The sequence below is a fragment of the Echinops telfairi genome, unplaced genomic scaffold (genome assembly GCF_000313985.2).
Source record: "Echinops telfairi isolate 266 unplaced genomic scaffold, ASM31398v2 ScPeMD7_31;HRSCAF=116, whole genome shotgun sequence".
Lineage (NCBI taxonomy): Eukaryota > Metazoa > Chordata > Mammalia > Afrosoricida > Tenrecidae > Echinops > Echinops telfairi.
In genome coordinates, this window is record NW_022103928.1 from 41,815,392 (window position 1) to 41,836,769 (window position 21,378).

General features: G+C 42.1%; 1 protein-coding gene across 1 annotated transcript in view; it reads right to left on the reverse strand.

Annotated features, from left to right (window-relative positions):
* The window catches only part of DPP6 (dipeptidyl peptidase like 6), a 398,654-nt gene that overhangs the window by 289,412 nt on the left and 87,864 nt on the right, over positions 1-21,378 (reverse strand). The window contains exon 4 of the mRNA XM_030885622.2: positions 15,549-15,601. Coding sequence (XP_030741482.1) covers positions 15,549-15,601 — 53 coding nt within the window. The remainder of the gene's footprint in view (positions 1-15,548; positions 15,602-21,378) is intronic.

Sequence of the window (21,378 nt, forward strand, 5' to 3'; positions counted from 1 at the left end):
TGTAAACCTTCACCCAACTCACAATAAAAATTAATTAACAAAGAGCGGGTGGGGATCTAAATGGTACAACCTCTTTGGGTAACACTTTGGCAGTTTTTTGCAAAGCGAAGCAGTCACTTATTAAATGACTGAGCACTTCTACTAATCGATGATGACACGAGAGAATTAAAAATATATGTTCACATATAATCAGTATGACTTCACAGCAGTCTTATTCACAAGCTACAAACTGGAAACAATTCACATGTCACTCTGGTGATGAACAAAAAGTGAATTAAGGTATACCTACAACATAATGACAGGTGCATGCACCAATAGGAATGAATGTCAAAAGAAACCATCCTAATGAAGATCCAAATCATAAAAGACTGCTGATTGCATGGCTCCCTGTGTATGATGTTCTTGAAAGGGCAAAACTTAGAGATGGGCAGCATGTCAGTGGTTGCCAGGGACAACCTGAAGGGTGGTGGCGTGAGGATATATTGTGGTTGGTGGAGATGTTCGAGATCTTGTATTTGGGGTGCTTATGTGGTCACATCGATGTATCAGTCCCAACTTATGGAGTAGTACATTTGAAAAGCGTGGTTTCATAAAATATAAATTATTCCACAGCAAACGTGCAACTCCACGTGTGGGATCAGGATGTACACTTCTTTCCATCCTCCTTTCTACTCCATCATGTAGGCAGATGGTTACTCCCCGAGCTTAGCACTGTCTCTCCTACAGCGTCCATGGAAACCAGTGCCACCGAGGCAAATCAGGCAGGGCTTCTGGGTCTAGCCCTCTGCTATGGAAGCCTAGACCACAAAGGTGAGAAGGAAGTTGTGCAAAAGCAAAAGAAGATCAATAAAACAGCAAGGGATACGTCGGTCCTTTTCATCACAGACCCTAGTGTCTAGTGCTGGGTGTGCCTGGCACCTGCCAGGTTCTCAGTTTTGGGATTTTCAGTGGTTTCTGTAGCAGGAAAGTGGCAGAACACACTTGCAACATTGACCGGTCTATAGCCAGCTTAGTGGTGTTAGCCAGGCACCGAAGGGTTTCCCTTTAGTAAAAACCATGCGCAACAAGAGAGCTTACCCTGGGAGACACAAAATAACGCCAACGCTTCAGGTCTAATTGACAGGGTTAAACACACAGGCCTCGAATTCTGCATGGCTTAGAAGACAGCGGTCCACAGTCGAGATTAAAAACAAAACAAAACACTGCCGGGTTTCAAACACGGCGTGACTTGTAGCTTGCAAGGTGCTTGCCCGTGGCATTCGTCTTGTTAAGTGCTGTCCAGTCAGCCTTGACGCACGGCAACCTCACGTCCATGGATCAAAACATTGCTCAGTTCTATGCCTTCCCCGTGGCTAGGTGCAGACCCAGCTACGATTCCTGGAGTTTTCCCTGGCTTATTTTCAGACTTAGATAACTAGGTCTTTCTTCTCAGCTTTTCTTAGTCTGGAAGCTCCCCGCTGAGAATTGCTCAGCTTCATAGCACCACACAAGTCTCCACGGACTGACAGGTGGTGGTCGTGCACAAGGGGCACTGGCGGGAAGCTAACCCAGGTCTCTCCCTGGGAAGGAGAGATTCCTACCAGTGGTCCTCTCATGCCAGCCCTCCCTGCCTGCTGCACAGATGGCAGAGCCCTTTGAAATGGAAATGGTTGACTTTACTACCGGGTGCCACTAGGTGGAGCCCAAGTGAAATGCTAGTCTGGACAGACCCAGAAACATCCGGTAAAAACAAACAGCTACTCTCTTATGGCTGTGAATTAATACACCACAGAGTGAGCTGTATCTCAACTCTGTGGTTCAGACTTTGATGCTATTTGGCCTTTACTGAATATCATGAAATAAATCTCCAAGAACTTTGTTAATCTTGGATCTATGACTATTTCCCTGAATCTGTTGGTGAGGATAAAGGAAATGAATGTTTCAGGGGCAACATCAGTGACTTATTTCCAGAGCTGGAGGTGTTAGCTCTTGGCCCAATTACAATGCAGAGCACCATGGCGCTTCGTCATGACAGCCCATGAATGAGAGCAGGACCAGTTAGGCCCTGCTCCATTTTAAATTCCCCGGATAAATCAAGTGCAGTCACTACACATCTATCAACGGAGATACACATGCTTCTCTGGGGCTGCAAAGGATTCAGTGAAGTTTCCAGGGGGGAAATGGAATAGGAAGAGGCTCCTGGCAATCAACTTAAACATATCAGTTATATGTTATGTTTAAGTTAAGTAGATACACCCTACGGAACATAGTGGTCTTCTTCCCAGCCAATCATGGGGATGGCACAGGTCCACGTGACATTTTGTTCTGCTACACAGGGGTCTCTCTGAGCTGGGGCAGAATTACAACAGCAACTGCTTAACTACCCTGAGACGCCATCCTCCAAGGTTCCAGTTTAAGCTAGTTAGGGTGGGGTCCAGGAACTCATGTCCTTACTAGTTGATATTGCTCAATTCTTTAATTCAGATCTTTTATTCATCTGCTCTCTATAGATTCCTTTTGGGCCCCAAACAATTCACAGGATGCTAATGTAGAGTTTATGATGAGCACTGAGAGGAATCTTTATGCTGATTTTTGCCTCACTTTCAAAAGAGTCTGCTTGTTTGAAAACCCTATTTTTAAAAAAAGCTCAGGATTTGAGGACAGCAAACCACTAGAGAGCAAAGAATGGTTCACATTAACCCCTCATCTGAATTCTGTTGTAGGAAACCTTCACACAGGAAACAAAACGAAGCAATGAAACCAAGATCCATCGGGGCAGTTCCTTCTGCAATGTTTCCTGCGCAAAGTCATCACGTCATTCTGCGCTCCAGCCGTTGATATCACAGACAGAGGCCATGCCCCTCCTAGAAGTGCTGCGCTCACACTACCTTAGGACGATGAAAAGGAATGGATCACATACTAAGTGCACATTCAATTTATTTCAAAACCTGCCGCTTAGGAAAATGATATATCTACAAAAAGGCAATTCCCAAGTTCATGTACTATGAAATGAGTTGCAGTCCTTACTCTGGGAATGCTGGTGGTCAGAGAAGGATGCCTGGTAGAACAGGGGTGGGGGAAGTTAGCTGGGGCTTGATGGATCAGAGGGCTTTGGATATAAGGAGGACAATGAACAAGACTTTGATGGTAGTTGGGGATTGGGTGGTATGAAGAATGGAGCAGTAAAGGTGTGACCACTCCTTGGCACCTTCTGCACTTAGAAGCAGTGACTGGACCGGCTGTTTGAAGTGGCAAGGTCACAGAGGGCAGGGTTGGCCAACATAAGGCATTCCATGCTACCAATTTTTCCTTCTTTCTTCATCACAGGCAAATCGCCACTTATGGCACTCTGCCCCACCTCACCTGGCCAACGTGTTAGAGTCTGTTTAAACTCAGAGATCCAGGAAGATACCACCCACTGATTAGGGTGGACATTGAAGATGGCATTCATTTTATCTTCCAAAGGTAGGAAAAGTGGGAAAGGAGGATTCATGTGATTGGGCCATATCTATGGCAGGTCATGGTGCTCAGCTCTGAGGTCCACTGTGCAGAAAGCCTATGGTACTTTCTAGGCACCAGAGCAAATAGTTAAATGTGACCGAATCGTAAAACTTCATCTCATAAGATCTCTCTGCTGCCTTATGCATTTCATATTCATTTGTATATACAGAAATTGTGCCCAGAGAAGCAATATATCCTATCCACGACTACACAGATAAAGGAACTGACTGGTAACTTATTGTTGAAGCTATTCAGCTCTGAAGTCCATTTGCCTTTGGAAACGCTTGATAGTCAAGTCCTACTCACTATGGCACTCTCCCAGAAAGGAAAGGAAGGCAAGAGGCAGTGGGGAGATCAGGGAGAAAGAAGCGGCCAAGAGTAAGCCTCAGGGGCGGCCTGGGAACTGTCCACAGTGCTGAATGAAATTCTGTGCAGCTTAACTGTTGCTGCCGCAGTAGTTCAAACCCAACAGCAGCTTGCTCTGCAGGAGACAGATTCGGTTGTCTGCTCCCATCACGCTATACGTTTCAGAACCCCTATACAAGGTAGTTATGAGCTGGAATTGAATCAACAGCATGGGGTGGGTTGCTAATGTTGTGGAGTGAGGCGTTGGTGATTCAGCCCAAGACTCACCAAAATGTCACCATTTCAAACCTCCCAGCCAATCAGCAGGAGAAAGGGGGCAGTCTGCCTTCATACAGCTTTGAAAATCCGATGGAGCAGGTCTACGCTGTTCTACAGAGTCACTGGGAGTCAAAATCAACTAGATGGCAATGGCTGAGGTTGCGAGTGATTGGTTGGTTTCTGCTCATAGAAATTCCACGGCGCGGAGTAGAAATGCCCTCTAGCGTTTCCTGGAATCTTTTCAGAAGCAGGTTTCCAGACCTCTTCCTCTTGCAGAGCAGGGTTCTTAGAGGGTTGGAATGACCAACTTCTGGGGTCATAGGTGGGTACCTAATCTGTGTGTCACCAGTGCTCCTCATACAATAGGGTTCTCCCCACTTGAAGCCAGTTGCTATTTCAAAGGCCATTTAAGACCATCGAAGAGTCAGAAGTAACAGGACGGCAGTGAGCTTGAGTTTGAGAGTGAGTCTGAGTTGGGTTCTTGTTTTGACATTTTGGCTTCATGGGGGTTCTTCACCAAGGCATGCCAACATTCCTCTCTATGCACCTCTGGCAGCCATGCAAGGAGCTGGCTCTGCAAAGCTGTGAGAAAGGTCTAGCAGCAAGATCCCTAGTCATGGGGCAATCAGAGAAACGACCATAAAGAAGACATCCTACACCCCAGAGGCACTCATGCTGTTCCCATCGAACTCTTCTCACACACCAGGCTCAGCCCAGGTTGGACTTTGGGGTGCTTGCGATGTAACTACCTGGAGGCAGAATCTAAATGCTTGGCATGCGCCTTCCTTTTTCAAGAGAACACAGGGTGCCCATAATCACAACTAGTGCAGGTACTACATTGAGTTCTTCCAATACTCCATCCCTACAATACCCCTCATGAGGCTCCTAACCAAATCCATGCCTCTAGTATCCTTTTTCCTCCAGTCTAAACTGCCCAAAAACATGATGTTGAAACATGAAATTATTTAAAATTACCGTTCTCATCACACAATGTGTCTGCTTAATGTGTTTTGTTTGTTTTCAGTGTAAAGTGCAATTACATTGTAGTAATGTTTAGGGTAGTGGCTAGGTCTTCCACACCCCAGGATCACACTAAAACCTTCAATTTTAGCTTAGCTACAGAGCTACATGGGGAAACCCTATTCCTCCCTGGTTCCTGACTAATTCAAGGAAAGGAAGATGTTGGTCTACTGCAAAGGTAAGCCTGTTTAATGAATATATATATATATTTCTTTTTTATTATAAGATCATTTTATTGGGGGCTCTTACAACTCTAACAATCCATACATCAACTGTATCAAGATTATTTGTACATATGTTGCCGTCATTCTTCTCTAGACATTTACTTTCTATTGAGCCCTTGGTATCATCTCCTCTTTTTTCTCTCCCTGCCCCCCCACCTTCATGACCCCTTGATAAATGATAAATTATTATTATTTTCATATCTTACACCGACCACTGTCTCCCTTCCTCCATGTTTTCTGCTTTTCATACCCCTGGAGGGGTGTGTGTGGTCATGTGTTGATCATTGCCATCAGTTCCCCCTTCCTCCCCTCCTCTCACTACCTTCCCCAACCCTCTGTCACCTCTATCCCCACTCCTGTTCCTGGATTCCGTGTGTTGTGACGTCCTATCTCTTATCTATACCTGGGAACATGCTTTGATCTAGTCCGAAGTGAGAGGCAGCACTGGGGTCATGGTAATGGGGGTGGGGGGTGAGGAAGCCTCAAGGAACCAGAGGAACAGTGTGTGTTTCATTGGTGCTTTACTGCACCCCGATTGACTCATCCCTTCCCTGTGACCTCCCTGTGGGGGGATGTCCTATTGTCTACAGATGTGTTTTGGGTCTCTGCTCTGACCCCCCTCATTCTCAACAATATGATTTTCTTGTTTTGTTTTGTTTGTTTGTAACGGGGCTTCTGATGCCTGTTTGCCGGGTCTGATGTCCCCTCATGATCGCACCGGCTGGTGTGCTTCTTCCATGTGGGCTTGTGTCTCTGATAGATGGCCACTTGTTTAACTTCAAGTCTTTAAGACCCTAGATACTATATCTTTTAATATCCGGGCACCATCTGCATTCTTCACATTTGTTTATGCACCCATTTTGTCTTCAGCGATAGTGCTGGGAGGGTGAGCATCACAGAATGACAGTTTGTTAGAACAAAGTGTTCTTACATTGAGGGAAGGTATGAGCAGAGGCCTGAAATCCATCCACTAAGTCAGTGTATTGCCGTATAAGGCCAATACCTCTATTTTTTATGAATTAATGTATTTACATATGGACACACCTATGCTTATACCTCTATCCATAGCTTTGCTTCCTAGATCATCCCTCTGTTTCCTTTTACCTTCCTCCTGCCCCACCATCACACACCTCTCAGCTAGATTGCTGTTGCTCCAATGCCTCCAGGTCTCTGTGTCCTCCATGTTGATTTTAATACCTAGTTGTTCCCCTGTCTATGGCACTGTTTGCTCACTGCTCCTTTCCTCCATCTCCTTCTCCCCCAAGTCCCTCCGGGACCGCAGGTCCTGATGCTTTCTCCTCGAGCTTGCTTCCCATGCCTATCTCGTGTAAGTAGGCACACCAACAATAAGAGAGACCAAGCAAAAAGAAACAAAAGATTTAAAAAAAAAAGAAAAGGAAAAGAGAAAATAACATAATTCCAGGTCTGTCTACTGACATTTATGACGATCTTCCCACTGGTCCTGCGGGAATCCCGGGAGCTGCCCTTCCTAGCCTGAAGTCACTTTTGTCAGACTTTCTTCACGACACCTTTCACAGCCAGTGAGACCCGCAATTACTCTTCCTTCTTTGTGGCAGCGTTTAAAGTATGTATTTGAGGTATGTAATTATATATGGTTAGATAAATATGTGTTTAGCATGTATCTTTCTTTTTCAACAAGATTTTGAATTCCTTAGGTATAGCAGCCTTGCTTCTGGGGCTTAATATAGCATACTCAACAAATAATTGTTTAATTATACTCCTTTCTGTTTTCACTGGAGACAAAACAAGAATAAGCAAAAAAAATGCAGTAATTTACATTAAAACGAGGATAAAGGATTTCTGAGTACCAAGATTTGTAGATATTTGAAATACTACATGAAAACCTCAGACACATCTTTGGATATGGAAATTGAAATTGCATAGGTATTATAATTATTTGACTATCATAGAACAAATCTCAGCTTAGAAAAGATTGCTAAAGGGAATGTTATTATTGTACAGGTCTATTAGTCTCCTTGTAACAGAAAGCAGTTTGGTAGGTTAGAAATGAAGTTTGATAACATTTAATTTTAAAACTTCAAATATATATAAAGAATATGCTACACTAACAGAAGTGAAAATGTTCTTAGCACTCAGTAGGAGAAAAAAATATCTTTTGAGTGTTTTGTGTACATTATTCCACTTAATTCCAACAACATATAAGAAATAGGTACTATTATTAATATAATTTGAAAAAATCTGGAAACCAGGACTTGTAGAAGTAAAACAACTTTCCACAGTGCCATGCTGCAAGTGGCCAAATGGAGATTCAAATTCAGGTCTGGCTGCCGAGATTAAGCTCCTAATTATTGCATTATGCTCTTCAGCAAGGTACTGGACACTGGGCATAATTATCAGACTAGGTATTGATTTTCTAAATAAATAGAATTCTCCTCTGCTATTCTATGATGTTAATAAGTAACTCTGACAGAAGGAATCTATGTCTCTATTTTACTATTTTTTAGATACAGAACATAATTTCAAAAAAATCAACCAAAATGCTAAGCGAATATAATTATGGTATGGTTTCGTTTGGTGGTTGAAAGACTCCTTGTAAGTGGGTCGAGTTAGGGCCACAATTTCCACAGAGGATGGCTGACATATAAAAACACATACCTCAGACTACTTCTCCATCTCCATCCCATTATGACTCTCACTTTGCTGGACCCAAAGATGAATATTACCTAATTAAAGGGCTATTCTAGCTGTTTCTTCTTAAAATTGATTTGTTATAGAAGAAGTTGATTTTCTCTAACTCATAGGATTTTTCAGAATGATTTTATTAGATATGAAACTAAATAATAGGACTACATTTTTTAAAAAAGACCCAAACCAAAGAGAAAAATAATTCAAGAATGAAGTCTTGTTATGAAACTGTCAAAAGGCTGACCAAGTTTACAGAACATCTTGTGTGAAGCACAAGGCAACTTTGACACTTAGCAGGCCACATCTGTATGGTGGAAGATTGCTTCAATTTGTTGAAAAACTTAAATACGGTTTTTCATGAAACTCTGCATTAAAAATAACTTAATTCTGTTGGAACAAATGAAGTTATATGCAAGATACATATCCTTTTAGAATACATTTTTGAAAACATGGGCTAGAATCTCTGTTGTTAGGTACCTCCAAGTCAGTATAACTCCTGGCGACCCTATGCATGCACACAACAGAGTAAAACATCGCCTGGTCCGGGGCACTCTCTTGGTTGTTGCTATGTTGAAGCCTATTGTTGCAGTCACTTTGTCAGTCTATGTCATCGAGGGTCTTGTTGTTCCTCTACTGTACTAAGCACAATGCTATTTTCCAGGCTAATAATTAGGTTCCTCCTAATAATATCTTCAAAGTTAAGGAGATGAAGTCTCACCACCCTTGCTTCTAAGGGACATTCTGGTTGTGCTTCTTGCAAGACCGGATGGTTCATTTTTCTCTAAGAATTTGGTATGTCAATACTCTTCAGTAATCCTCACTGTCTGGTGTTCACATGCATATGAGGCAAAAAGACCGTGGCTTGGTTCAGACCCATCTAAGTCTTCAAAGTGACACGTTTGTCTTGGTCTTGCAAACTTTGATCATGCAATCCTCAGCCCAGATTCTATCTCCCAGGTCATACTCTCCAGGTATGGATACTTTTTATTTGTCACTCTTGCATTCTGAGCACCAGTGTATTAACCTGGGTTCTCCAGAGCTGCAAAGTAGAGAAATTTATATGGAGGAGGGAATTTATAATAAGGAAGCAGCCTGCATAGCTGCAGAGACAGAATGGGCCCAGTCTGACTCATTTTCCTCTTGGGCTGAAGGTCCTTCATAACTCATGCGGCTACTGGAGTTAGAAGTAAGAGGCTTTGTGAAACATAGCAGATCCTGGCGATGTTTCCAGTGGAGCTACAGCAGGGCCCGTTAGAACAGTTTGGCAAGATGTGAGGTGGGGTGTGTGGGACCTGGCTGCGATGGATGGAAACAGTCCTAGCAAGAAGAGAAGAAACACAACCAGTTCTCCAAAAGACCTTCTTATATATAGGCCACACACCCAAGGATATGTCAACAGTCTGTGACATGATTGATAGGCTGGGCTTCACTCATATATTTTTACAATTTTCAAGCAGACACAACCACTAACAACTGGTTGTTAGGGGCGTCTGAGTGGGTGCTGACTCATAACAATATGTACAACAGAATAAAATACCACCTGGTCCTGCATGTGGTAGTTACATAATCTGTTGTCAATTTGAGAGGATTAAGAGTGAAGGGCTGGAATTTAGTCTGTCAATCAGGTGGTAGCTTGATGACCTCATTTGGAGACCCTAAGGAGATAAATACCTAGCTTGAGGTGGGACACACACTCAGTCCCTGAGAGACATCCTCGTTGACAAGACACATGGAGACAGGCTGATGGCAGCCAGAGCTTCAGAGCTGGAGAAGCCACATGAAGACCCCTGACAGCACTGAAATGCTTACAATGCCACTGGATCCACAAGACCTCCAACCCATTGGCCTGTGATCTTCCTATATTCAGCATCCTTGCATGTGTATCATGAGTCTCAAGAGGACTTTATAGATTGGTATTAGACATACGGGCAAATATCTGACTTTTGGACTTGATTTGGATTGAGCTGAGATACTTTCTTAATGTACAATTACTCTTTATATAAAACTTTCTTATACACATGAGTATCTGTGTTAGTCTGGGTGCATTGGAAAAATAAATCCACAGAAAATCATATGTATATAAGAGGGAGTTTTATATAAAGGGTAAGTGTACATTAAGAAAGCCTCCCAACCCAGTGCTGTCCAAGCCCATAAGTCCAACATTAGCTCATATGTCCAACACTGATCTACAAAGTCCTCCCTCCATCTCACAAAACACACACAAGACACCGACTGCAGGAGGAAAGCCAAACCAGTGAGCGTGTAAGCATCTCAGCACCAGCAGGGGTCTCCACATGGCTGACCCAGCACCCAGGCTGCATCTGGGTAGGTCCACGTGGCTTCTCCTCATGGGGATGTCTTGCAATAAGTGAGCCTTGCCAGCTGAAGCAGGGAACTGGCTAAGGCAGCTATACCCTGGTCCGACCATCAGAGAGCAAGACACCGAAGAACTAGACAGGTGAGGCTCACCGAGTCATTCATCTCTCTGCCTTTCAATTAATCCCCCATGTGTTTTTCAGTCAGGTTGGCACAATAAACCTTAACTATCTCAAGTATCTATAAGTTTGTTTCCCTGCTCAACCCGGATGAACACACTGGATAATTGTAACAATTGTTCTTATGGCCCATTGTTGTTGCTAATGTGTCAACCCATCTTGGCCAAGGTCTTCCTCTTTTTCCCTGACCCTACTTTACCAAGCATGATCCCTTTCTCCAGGGCCAGGTCTCTGCAGATACCCTGTCCAAAGTGTGTGAGATGGAGTCTTGCCATCCTTGCCTCTGTACTTCCAAGGCACATTTGTCTCTTCTGTGTGCAGTCTATAGTACTTTCAGTATCCTTCAACAGTACTCTAATTCAAATGCATTGATTCTTTCTCAGTCTTCCTTATTCGATGTCCAACTTTCACATCTTACAGCATATGAGGTAATTGAAAATACCATGGTTTGGGTCAGGGGCACCTTAGTCCTCAAAGTAACATCCTTGCTTTTCAACATTTTAAAAGATTTTGTGCAGATTAACCCAATGCAATATTATTTGATCTCTTGATTGCTGTTTCCATCATAACCAATAATTATCAATTTATCTTGACTGTATGTTTGATTGATTTCAGACTGCAGAAATTGATAAAAAAAATTTTCCATTTCCTCATCTTAGTTATTTGTGATTGGAGCACAATTTGAATAAGAGTCATATTAACTGCTCTCCCTTGTAGGCCTATAGATATCACCCTATCAGTGACAGCATTGTATTGCATGATAAATCTTAAAATGTTTTTACACAACGAATCTGATGCCATTCATCTTCAATTGGCCATTCCTAGCATAATAGACTAGATGCTTGTATTACTGAAAATAGCTAATACCAGTCCATTCGAACTGATGACATCAATCATTATGTGTTCCATTTTATTTTTGACATCTTCCAATTTTCCCAGCTTCATATTTTGTACATTCCTACATTGATTTGACAGCTGTTTCTTCATGACACATTAGATCTGATCAACAAGGGAAGACCTTAAAAGATTCTACTCCTGTAAACAGTTACAGTCCTGCAAATCCACAGGAGCAATTCCACCGTGTCCTCTAGGGGCACCCTGAGTTGGAATCAACTCCGTGACAGCAAGTTTGTTTTCTTTGGTTTATGTCACTACGTTTGGCCCTTTTTTTTGAGGAGGCAGCTCTTCCCCACTCATAGTTGATTCATTTTCCTGAACTGTATGAGCCATGGTTCTATTTATAAAGTAAAAAAAAAAAAAAAAGGTTTCACTAGCCAATCTGTTTCAGAATGAGATCACCTGGTTCTCCTCCCTAGTCTGTCTTTGTCTGGAAGTTCCACTGAAAACTGTCCACCATGGGTGACCCTACTGCTATGTGACATTCTATGAATCCTCACAGCAACACACCGATCACCAAAGTATGACAAACTGATAGACAAGTGGTAGGAAAGTATCACTAAATGCTAGATAACCAACCTTTGAGTTCATTGTTTACCTAGTACCTACGGGCATATTTGAATAAGTTGAAAATCCTTGGTTGTCTAAGGATTCTTTTTATAGCTGTGGAGGGATGCTAATCTAGCAAAGCGTGGGCCTAGGAAGAACCTTTTCCTGAGGAGTGGGACAGACACAGAAAGAAGGGGCCAAACCTTTCAAAATTCTCCTCTGCCATTTACCAAGAGAAAGGAAGCCAGAAGGTAGAGTGCTTTGATGATCTGAACTCAACCCTTCACAATGAGTGACTGGAGAGTCTGAAGTGGAAAAGCAAGTAAGTTATGAAGGACAGAGAGTTAAAGGGCCTCTGGTTCAAACTGGACATGTTAGGGTAGGGAGTCATTAAAGACGATATGAGAATTTATGGAAAGTGTACCAATCTGTGTCTTTAAAAGTTTCAAGAGAGCCTCTCATATTCCTTGTATTATGATGATTAGAAGTATTTTAAGAGAGATTTATTTTTATCTTTAGGAACCAATTGTGCTTTTGTCCATCTAAAAGCCCCCAAGAGCTTACTTCTGCAGACACTAGGCCATGCTGCTCCCTTCCACAGGAAGTCAGCGCCCTTACACAACTCACGCCCTTGAGAGGTCATTTCGTTCCTTTTGAAAGTTGTGAGCTGCAAAATATTTTGACCGAAAGGGTCCTCAAAGGCAAGAATCCCAGATCTCATGAACACTAATAAGCTTTCTTCGATGTTTGAAATTGATTAGTTAATGTGCCATAAATGTCTGAAGACAAAGAGATGTGGCTAGCGGCTCTGTTGGCGGAGAAAGGCCATCTTACAGACACGGTGTCAGTTCAAAAGGTGGACGACCTGGGACCCTGACTTTGCCATTTGTCAAAGGTTTCTAGGACATCAACTGTAGCAAGGCACCTGTTGCATCTTTCACTTGTCTGAGAATAATATTTGATATGAATTTGATCTAAAACCAAGGGGCTGCTTGAAAAGTAGGGGATTTGGAGTCCACCGGACTTCGGTTTCAAGTCCGTCCACTAACCAGGGATGGGGTGGGAGTGGGGGGTGGAAAGTTTCAGAGGCTCTCAGAACTTTCATTTTAAAGTAAGGATTTTTTTTCTTGATGGCTGTTGGCCAGGGGTTAAAGTGAATCAGGAAAGGTGCTACTTATTAATACTATCACGACTTGAACCTATTTTATCATGGTAAAATAGATATAACCAACATTCGCCACTTTAAGGATTTTTAAGTGTAGAACTTGGTGACGTGGATTTTATTCATCCGGTGCTAGTCTCACCACTAGGCATTTCCAAAAGTTTTCTATCATCTCAAACAGAAACTCCCCTCCTTCAGCAATATCTCTCAATCCCTCTTTCTGCCCTCCAGGCCTTTGCAACCAGGGATCCAATTTTGTATCCACACATTTGCCTGTTCTATGTCTTTCATGTAAATGGGATCATACGCGGCGGCTTGTCCTTTCATGACCTTTACCCAGCGTAATGTTTCCAGGTTTCATCTCTGTTGCAGCGTTCATTGGGACTTCATTTCCTCTTATGACTGACACTTTGCTACCCTTCATCTGTGGATGGTTTCCATCTTTTGGCACTGTGACTATCGCCACTTGAAAATATTAAAGCAACTCATGCAAGGTTGGCCTCATCTATGACAAGGACTACGAGGAGACTCTGTAGGTCTGACCACTGAAAAAAGGTCTCAATACAAGACATTGTCGTTCTGACATCTACCAGTTCATCTGCCATGCTGTTGGCTAGGTTCTCAGGACCTCCGCTTCCTAAATTATGACTAGGGCAGTAAAATATTAATACAATTTTCTAGGCATAAAATGTTTTATCATTTGGAGTTTTACAGATTTATATAACATGGAATGAAATATCCATCATCGACAACAAATTCTATTGTTCCCAGAAGGGGTAGATAAATCTCAAGGCATAATTATATTCCTGCTGGCCATGACCTTTGAAGATGTATATGTGCTTGAAAAATAATAGAATTATTCCTTCTTATCAAGAGCATTTGAGCTTCTATTTGAAATATGCTTTTAATGAAATTTTTAATTTTACTAAAGTATGCAATCTTCACTTTCTTTTGGCTTGAGTTTTCTATTAGTCTGACAGAGGCTGTTAATCATATCTAGAAGCCTGTCTACAAGCACTCTTCACTTGCCTGAAGTCCAAATATAATTATTGTGTGTTTCCAAGGATATGCCCATATTCTACCTAAACTTAGTAGGAAACAGACAGGAGCCATTGTTAGCACTCATGCTATGACTAACGTCCACCTATGGGACCGCATGTGTCAGTAACCCCTACTGTTTGCTTAAACTTACCTGGAAAAATTAAGCAGTCTCGGGAACCTACACACCATTGCCAGCAACCCAATGAACATTTCAAAAATCAATCTTAAGCACTTAACATTTTCAAAATATTGTGATAGAAATGAGAGAAGAGATAAATGATGAGGGAGGACTAGGAGAGACTGAGGGAGAAGAGGGGAAAGGTGGATTTGGGAAGAGGTGCTGAGGAGAGAGAAGAAAATAATGAAAACAACGGCCAAAGCCTACCTGCTTGGTCCCATTCTGAAACAGATTTTCAGTGGTGTTTGCCTCAACAAAAGGCTTCTCTGAATGTTGATCAGTGTCTTTAATACCGTTAGCTTCCAAAGATGAAGGTACACTGACATACATCTCACTGTGTGTCTATGTTTGTGCATGCAAATGTTGAGTGTGAGTACCTATTCAGCAGCAATGGAAATTTAAAAACCAGTGTGTGGGAAGCATGTACTCTCATACTTTTCCATCTCCCAAGTCCTTTGGTGGTACCAAATCATGCATCTTTGAGTCTGGATGAATTCAAGAGTGCAGTATGAGATTCTGAAGCAGCACACAGCTGAAGGTGCAACTAAAGATGGGCACTGATACCTTGTCCTTGTGAACACACCTAAACTCAGAGAGAAAATACACACACATGCCACTGATAACCCTCCTTCATGGTCATGAGTTAAAAAGCAGCAATTCATCCCCTGAGCTACTGCTGCGTGTCCCAGTGCTAATCTCTTTCCCATGCTATCAATGAATTTATGATCAGAGCGCTTCACTTCAATCTCATTGTTCGTTCTTGGTTTGTTTGTGAAGACATGGGAGATTGAGGGGATTTCCACTGTAGTAAGGTTGTCACCTCTCTGTTTTACAAATCTCAACAAAAATCCTCCTGGGATACTTGGGTCAACCTATCATACTCAAGAGGAGGCCACAACTGGCTATAAGGAACAGGGAGAAGCTCTTTCTCTGTAGATCACATTGTGCAGCCATCAGGAGCTAGAGAAGAAGACGAGTAGAGTGGTTTCTGGGAGGGCTAACAAATGGGCAAGTAATTGAACTCAAGTAACCCCTAGTGTCCTGAGTACAACTATCCAAGGCGGGGTCACAGGCAATAGCAAACATTCACCATCAAATTCAAAATGCCCTGTTTTCTAACAGGCAAAAAAAAAAAAAAAATACTACTCTTTGCATTGCTCTGGAGATTTCTAATTACAAATGAAATGAAAAACAAGAAAAAAGAATCTTACCCATGAGGAATTTTGCTCAGGACATAATATCCAGTGTAGGAATGTTGATATATCTGAAACAGAAGGAAAACAAACAAACAAACAAACAAACAAAAACAAGCATTGAGACAAAGGCTGTGACTACAAATAATTTTTAAATAACTATAAATCCAAACAAACACAACTAGACCAAGAGTAGTTAATCAGGAGACCCGGAGGCAAAGCCTTTTATTTATTTAGGAAGTCAATTTGCATATGATATTTATTTCATTCTCATCATTTGTATAATATTTACAGCAAAACCAGAGGCTTGATGTTATCTCCCTGGCTACCTGGTATGTGATTTGGCTAGGGGCAAAGATTCGCATCTTAACTTATTATGGCATAGATCCTACTGAGGACACCTTGGTCATCAGGGCAGTTAGACACATGTACCTGGGTCCCACAGGACAGTTAGACCAACCAAGTACTAGGGGTGTTGCCTGTACATTATGACAAAGGTCCAACCCAAAGTTCCCTTCTGTTCTCAGTAGGCTGTCATCCTGAAGTCAAAACAGGCTTCCTTAGGTAAACTCATCCCTTAATTTGATTTGAGATATCTCTCATTTTAGGGTGCAAAAGAGACCCCACATCTCAAGTAAAAATTAAGGGTAATATTTATGAAGTTTTAAGCAGGAAAAGACACATCATCCAGATGAGGGAGACCATTAGCAGGAGATCGGAATGGTGTCTAAGGGTTGACAGGGATTTAGAGACTTAAACTGGGCGTGGGAGGGGAAAAGAAACCGTTCCCAAAGCACCATAGGCAGAAGGTCACAGTTTCTAGCAGGACCACAGAAACAAGAATGGGACTGTGATTGGGATGTGCATATTATGCTACACAAAAGAGCTTACAAGATTGGTTCAGGGCCCTCTGTCCAAGGCAGGGATCTCTGACCATGACCATGTGACTATAATGATCCAAGCTTCATACTGGACATGCCCAGGCAAGTCCGCAAGGAGACAGAGCCCCCTCCCCTTAGACTGGCTAAGGGAGTGACAATCAGCTAGTTTCTAATGCACTCTGCCTGAGGACAAAGCTATTCAAGCTGATGGTTTGTGGCAATAAGTAATTCAATGGAAGCTAAATTTATGTGGAAACTCATAAATGGATTTCAGGATTTTGCTGTAAATCAGTCTCCCACAAACAGAGTGCTTAAAAATTTTACCTCTATTACACGCTTGTATGGTGAGAGGACACAACCCTCTCTCACACATTTCCGGATTTGAAACCATGCAATATTCCCTTGTTGCATTCACATACAAGAGCATGAGCACAATGCATGAGCATGATGAAGCGTTCAGAATTCCCAGTCTTCTCAAGGTTAACCATAGTCTGCATTAGGTAAATATGCTGCACATGACTTCTTTAAAGTATTGTAAAGCAAGGATACTACGTGGAAGACTAAGACAAGCCAAACCCAAGCCATGGTATTTTCAATTGCCTCACATACATGTGAAAGTTGGAAATTGAATAAGGAAGACCAAAGAAGAATCAGTACATCTGAACTGTGGGGCTGGAGAAGAATATTGAAAGTACCACGGGCTGCTAAAAGGACAAACCAATCTGTCTCGGAAAGAGTAAGGCCAGAGTGCCCCTTGGAGGCCAGGATGATGAGACTTTGTCTTACAGACTTTGGACATGTTGTCAGAGAGACCAGTCTCTGGAGAAGGGATCATGTTTGGTAGAGGAGCAGGGCAGTGAAAAAAGGAAAGCCCTGGAGGAGATGCACTGACACAGTGGCTGCAACCATGGGCTCAGGCATGAGAAATATTGTGAGGATGATTCAGGACCAAGTAGAATTTCTTTCTGTTGTGCATGATGTTGCCATGGTTGGAGCTGACGCGACAGCACCTAACAACAACAACAGCAACAACAACACTGCACTCTTAACTTCTGATAGAGTGAGTGGTCAATAAACTAAGAACACATGGCAATAGGAGGGTTCATAGTAGCAAGGTAATGAAAACATAAAATTTTGTTTCCAAATTCCTCATTATCAAACTAATGCCTCTCTTACTTTTGAGGAAAAACTACACTTTCCTAGACTTCAACACACTGATGGGTCGATAAACAGAAGAGAGGGCTTGTCAGTTAAGAAAAGTTTAGCAGCCTTCAAATCCAGATTTCTGGCTAAGGGAGTCATCATTTTTGTAGTACAGGAATGTGACTTACTCTTATCTTTTGAAATATAAATGTGTGTGGGTGTGTGTGGGTGTGCATACAATTCCAAGCCCTGGAGCCTACGACTATGGCCCTCGTTGGAGATAATGCCTTTATAGGTGTCATCAAGTTAAGATAGGCCCAATTACATGAGGCTGGGCCCTAATCCAATGGGTGGTATCTTTATTAAGGCAAATTAACAAAAACAAACCCATAGTTGTCCAAGGCGATTGAGACCCATGAGGGTCCCCTGAGTTACAGAAGGACACGCTCCATAGAACCTTCTTGGCTGTGATCATAGAAGCAGCTAGGCCTCCAGGCCCTCTTCCTCGGTTGCACTGGGTGTAGTGAAACCACTAACCTGTAGGTTAGTCACGGAACCCAAACCACTTGTCTGTCCTTTACGAAGGAAATTTAGATATGGGGCCCCATTGACAGAATGCCATGTGATGGCATGGCTAAGCTCCCTCACATGGCTAAATATTAGAAATCTAAAAGAGGAGATTCTCATTCCTTATTCTGGAAGCTTCTTCCATTGAAGGTAGAGCAATGCCTTTACAAGCCCTGAAACTCCAAGGACTGTCAGCGGAGAATAAATCCTTGTTGTGGTCAACCCTGTCTGTGGTAATTTGTTACCAAAAGTCTAGAGAACAATTGCAAGGACAGCGTCCCGTACTTCACAGGGACCAAAAATCATCCTGCAGACCATACGCTTTTCAACAACTTTTGATATTTCCTGTCTCATTTGGTAGCTCCATCATCCACTCAGGAAACTGAGTTGAAGATGTAGTTTTCCTCGACTCCATTATTTGCCTCCTTCCTCCCTCTATTTGAAGCCAATCCCTCCCCGCAAATGATGTTGAATTCATTTCCTATACCCTTCTCAGATCTATCACCCACTATCCATCCCTTGATTTGATGGGCCTTGATTTGATTTCTGTACCGAATAAAGCTACTATATTCCTTCCTAAAACTAGTCTCTGAAGTCTTGATCCCATTTGTGTGTGTGTGTGTGTGTGTGTGAGTGTGTGTTTGTGTGTGTTTCTGATTGAACCTTAGCAACATCTTCACCACAAAAAACCCTGGTTAATGCTTTGAGCCATTTGCTCTCCATTGTTACTTCTCCCAAGACTATTGATTATAACTCAAATATTCTATATTAAAAAATTCTAGCCATAGGTCCCTTTAGCACCCTTTTTATTTCACTATCATGGAGCTGGATAAGAGAAGTGTATCCTACTTCATGGACTTAATCTCTATTCACATCTAATCCATTGTAATAGATTCCCAGCATCATCAAACTGCTGTTTACAAAAATGCTAGCCTACTCTATCCCTTGGCAACACCTGATAAAACTCACTTATTGTCATTGAGTCAATTCTGTATCATAGTGACCCTATAGGATAGGGTAGAACTGTCGCTGTGGGTTTCTGAGACTGTAAATCCTGACTGGAGTAGAAAATCCCATTTTCACCCGTGGGGCGGCTGGTGGTTTCAAACTATTGACCTTGTTGTTAGCAGCCCAGTGCATAATCACTCTGCCACCAGGGCTCTAGAAGTGACTCTTCTTCAATGTCTCTATTTTCCACCTGCCCATCTCCATCCAGCCTCATTACCTTTCTAGTTTGTTGTACCTGTGATCATCAACCCAATTCAAAATGCCCACTACAAGACAGCAGGGAGCATCCTCACACTGTTAGGAAGGTTGTAGTCTTTGTGAAAGCAGAGTGCTATTTCATCCTTTCTGAAGGCAGCTAGGGATTTCAAATCAACCGACCTTTAAGCCTAGGGCTTTTAACCAGGTACCACCAGGACCTCTTTCTTCTTCTTCTTCTTCTTTCAATTAGTTTTACTGAGCTCTAATGAACACAATATACAATTCAATCATATTAAGAAGTCTGCTGCCATCATCACCACAATCAACTGTGGATCATTTTCTTCCATCTTGTACCCATGAGTGTTGATGTTTCCTTTCTCCCACCCTCCCCTTTGATGCCCCAGGTAATTATTATTCCAGTTACTGTCATCGTAAATCCTGACTTCCCTATACAGAAAAACATATGACAAAGGACAAGGACAAAGAACACACACACAAAGAATCCAGCAATTATGATCATATGAAACAGTGAAAGACCTCAACTGAAGGAGAAGCAAAGGATATTAGAAATTTAGGATAAATTGAAATTAGGTCCAAAGGGGGATTTAATAGCAAGAGGTTACATTCCAGTTTAAGTAGAGTTGCTAAAAACCTCTTTACAGTGCTCTATTTCCCCTTGATATTAGAGCTATTCACACTTCTAGTCTACGGGAAATGGTGATTCAATGGGGACTCAATCTATGTAGGGACCTTACAAATAGATTTTGGGAATTGCCTATAATCCATATCATTCTGCAAACTGGGTGTTTAGAATTTAGGACTGGTACCATTCCCTCTTCTGGGTTTGAATTTTATTGTTTACAGTCTTTGTATCCCACACACTGGTGTGCTCCTTCCACAAGGACTTAGCTGACTCCTCAATTAGAAGTCTAATTGTTTTCAGACAGGTCTTTAAGATGCCAGACACTATTTTTCCTGATAGCCAGGCACTATCTGATTTCTTCACTACATGTTGCTGTAATATCCATATCTTAAGTGATCTCATATGATCTCATAAGGGCAAGAACCAGGTAAGGCCATGTCACAAAACCAAATGTTCTTACATTAGATTTATGATCAAGCGAGAGGTCAAAATGTATTCATTTAACTATGGTGTCTTTAGGTCGATGGTTCATTTTAGAGATATCTTTGTCATTTGTTGTAGTACATCATACATCCTCCTCAGTGGGCTTAAGATAATTGTTTTGATAGCGTTATAGTCAATGGTGAAACACTGTTGTACAAAGCATTTCATCTCTATGTAGGACATTTTATGAGTCTCTAATACATGAATTGTTAACTTGTACATCTTCATAACTTGGGTGATTGGACATTAATTACATAAGCCGTGAGAGTTGGAAATATGACAATAATTTCCATTATATTCATTTAGGAAGGAAGGCCATGCTTGGTAGACTAATGCATCACAACAAGGCAGAGAGAACTTGACAAGAGCAAGTATATGTTGGTTTGTGCTCATCATTCATTAGCCTCATTCAAAGCAGATTCAAACCCTCCCAAAGTCTAATGATCACCAATGCCTAACCTTGGGATTGCAATCATCTGCTTCTTCCCCATCCTAGATTTCCAGGGAATACTTCAGTTCCTTAGTTCTGCTACACGTGAGTTCAAGGCAGAGGCCAGTTTTCCCAGTGGGATTTCCAATTTGGGTTCTTCTAGTGCGATCTATGAAGGGTATTTTGCATCTCCAAAGGACAGAGTTCAATGTCAAAGTTATCTAGAGGATGCTGCCCAAGTCACCTGGGGTTGGTTGGAAACTAGGTAAAAAATGCCCAGTTAGGAAGAGAATGTCAGGTATATTCTCCTTCTGAGGTTTTTATGAGCATTTTTAGAGTACATTAGTGTCTTCTCAATGGCAGGGTGCCCTTCCAGTCTCACTGTCATAAGAAGTATAATTGTTTTCTCAGCTACAGACATGTCCTCCCTCCCACACCTACTTTTAATACTATTTCCCAGTAAGGTTCATCAATTACTCTTGTTGGGGTGTCTGT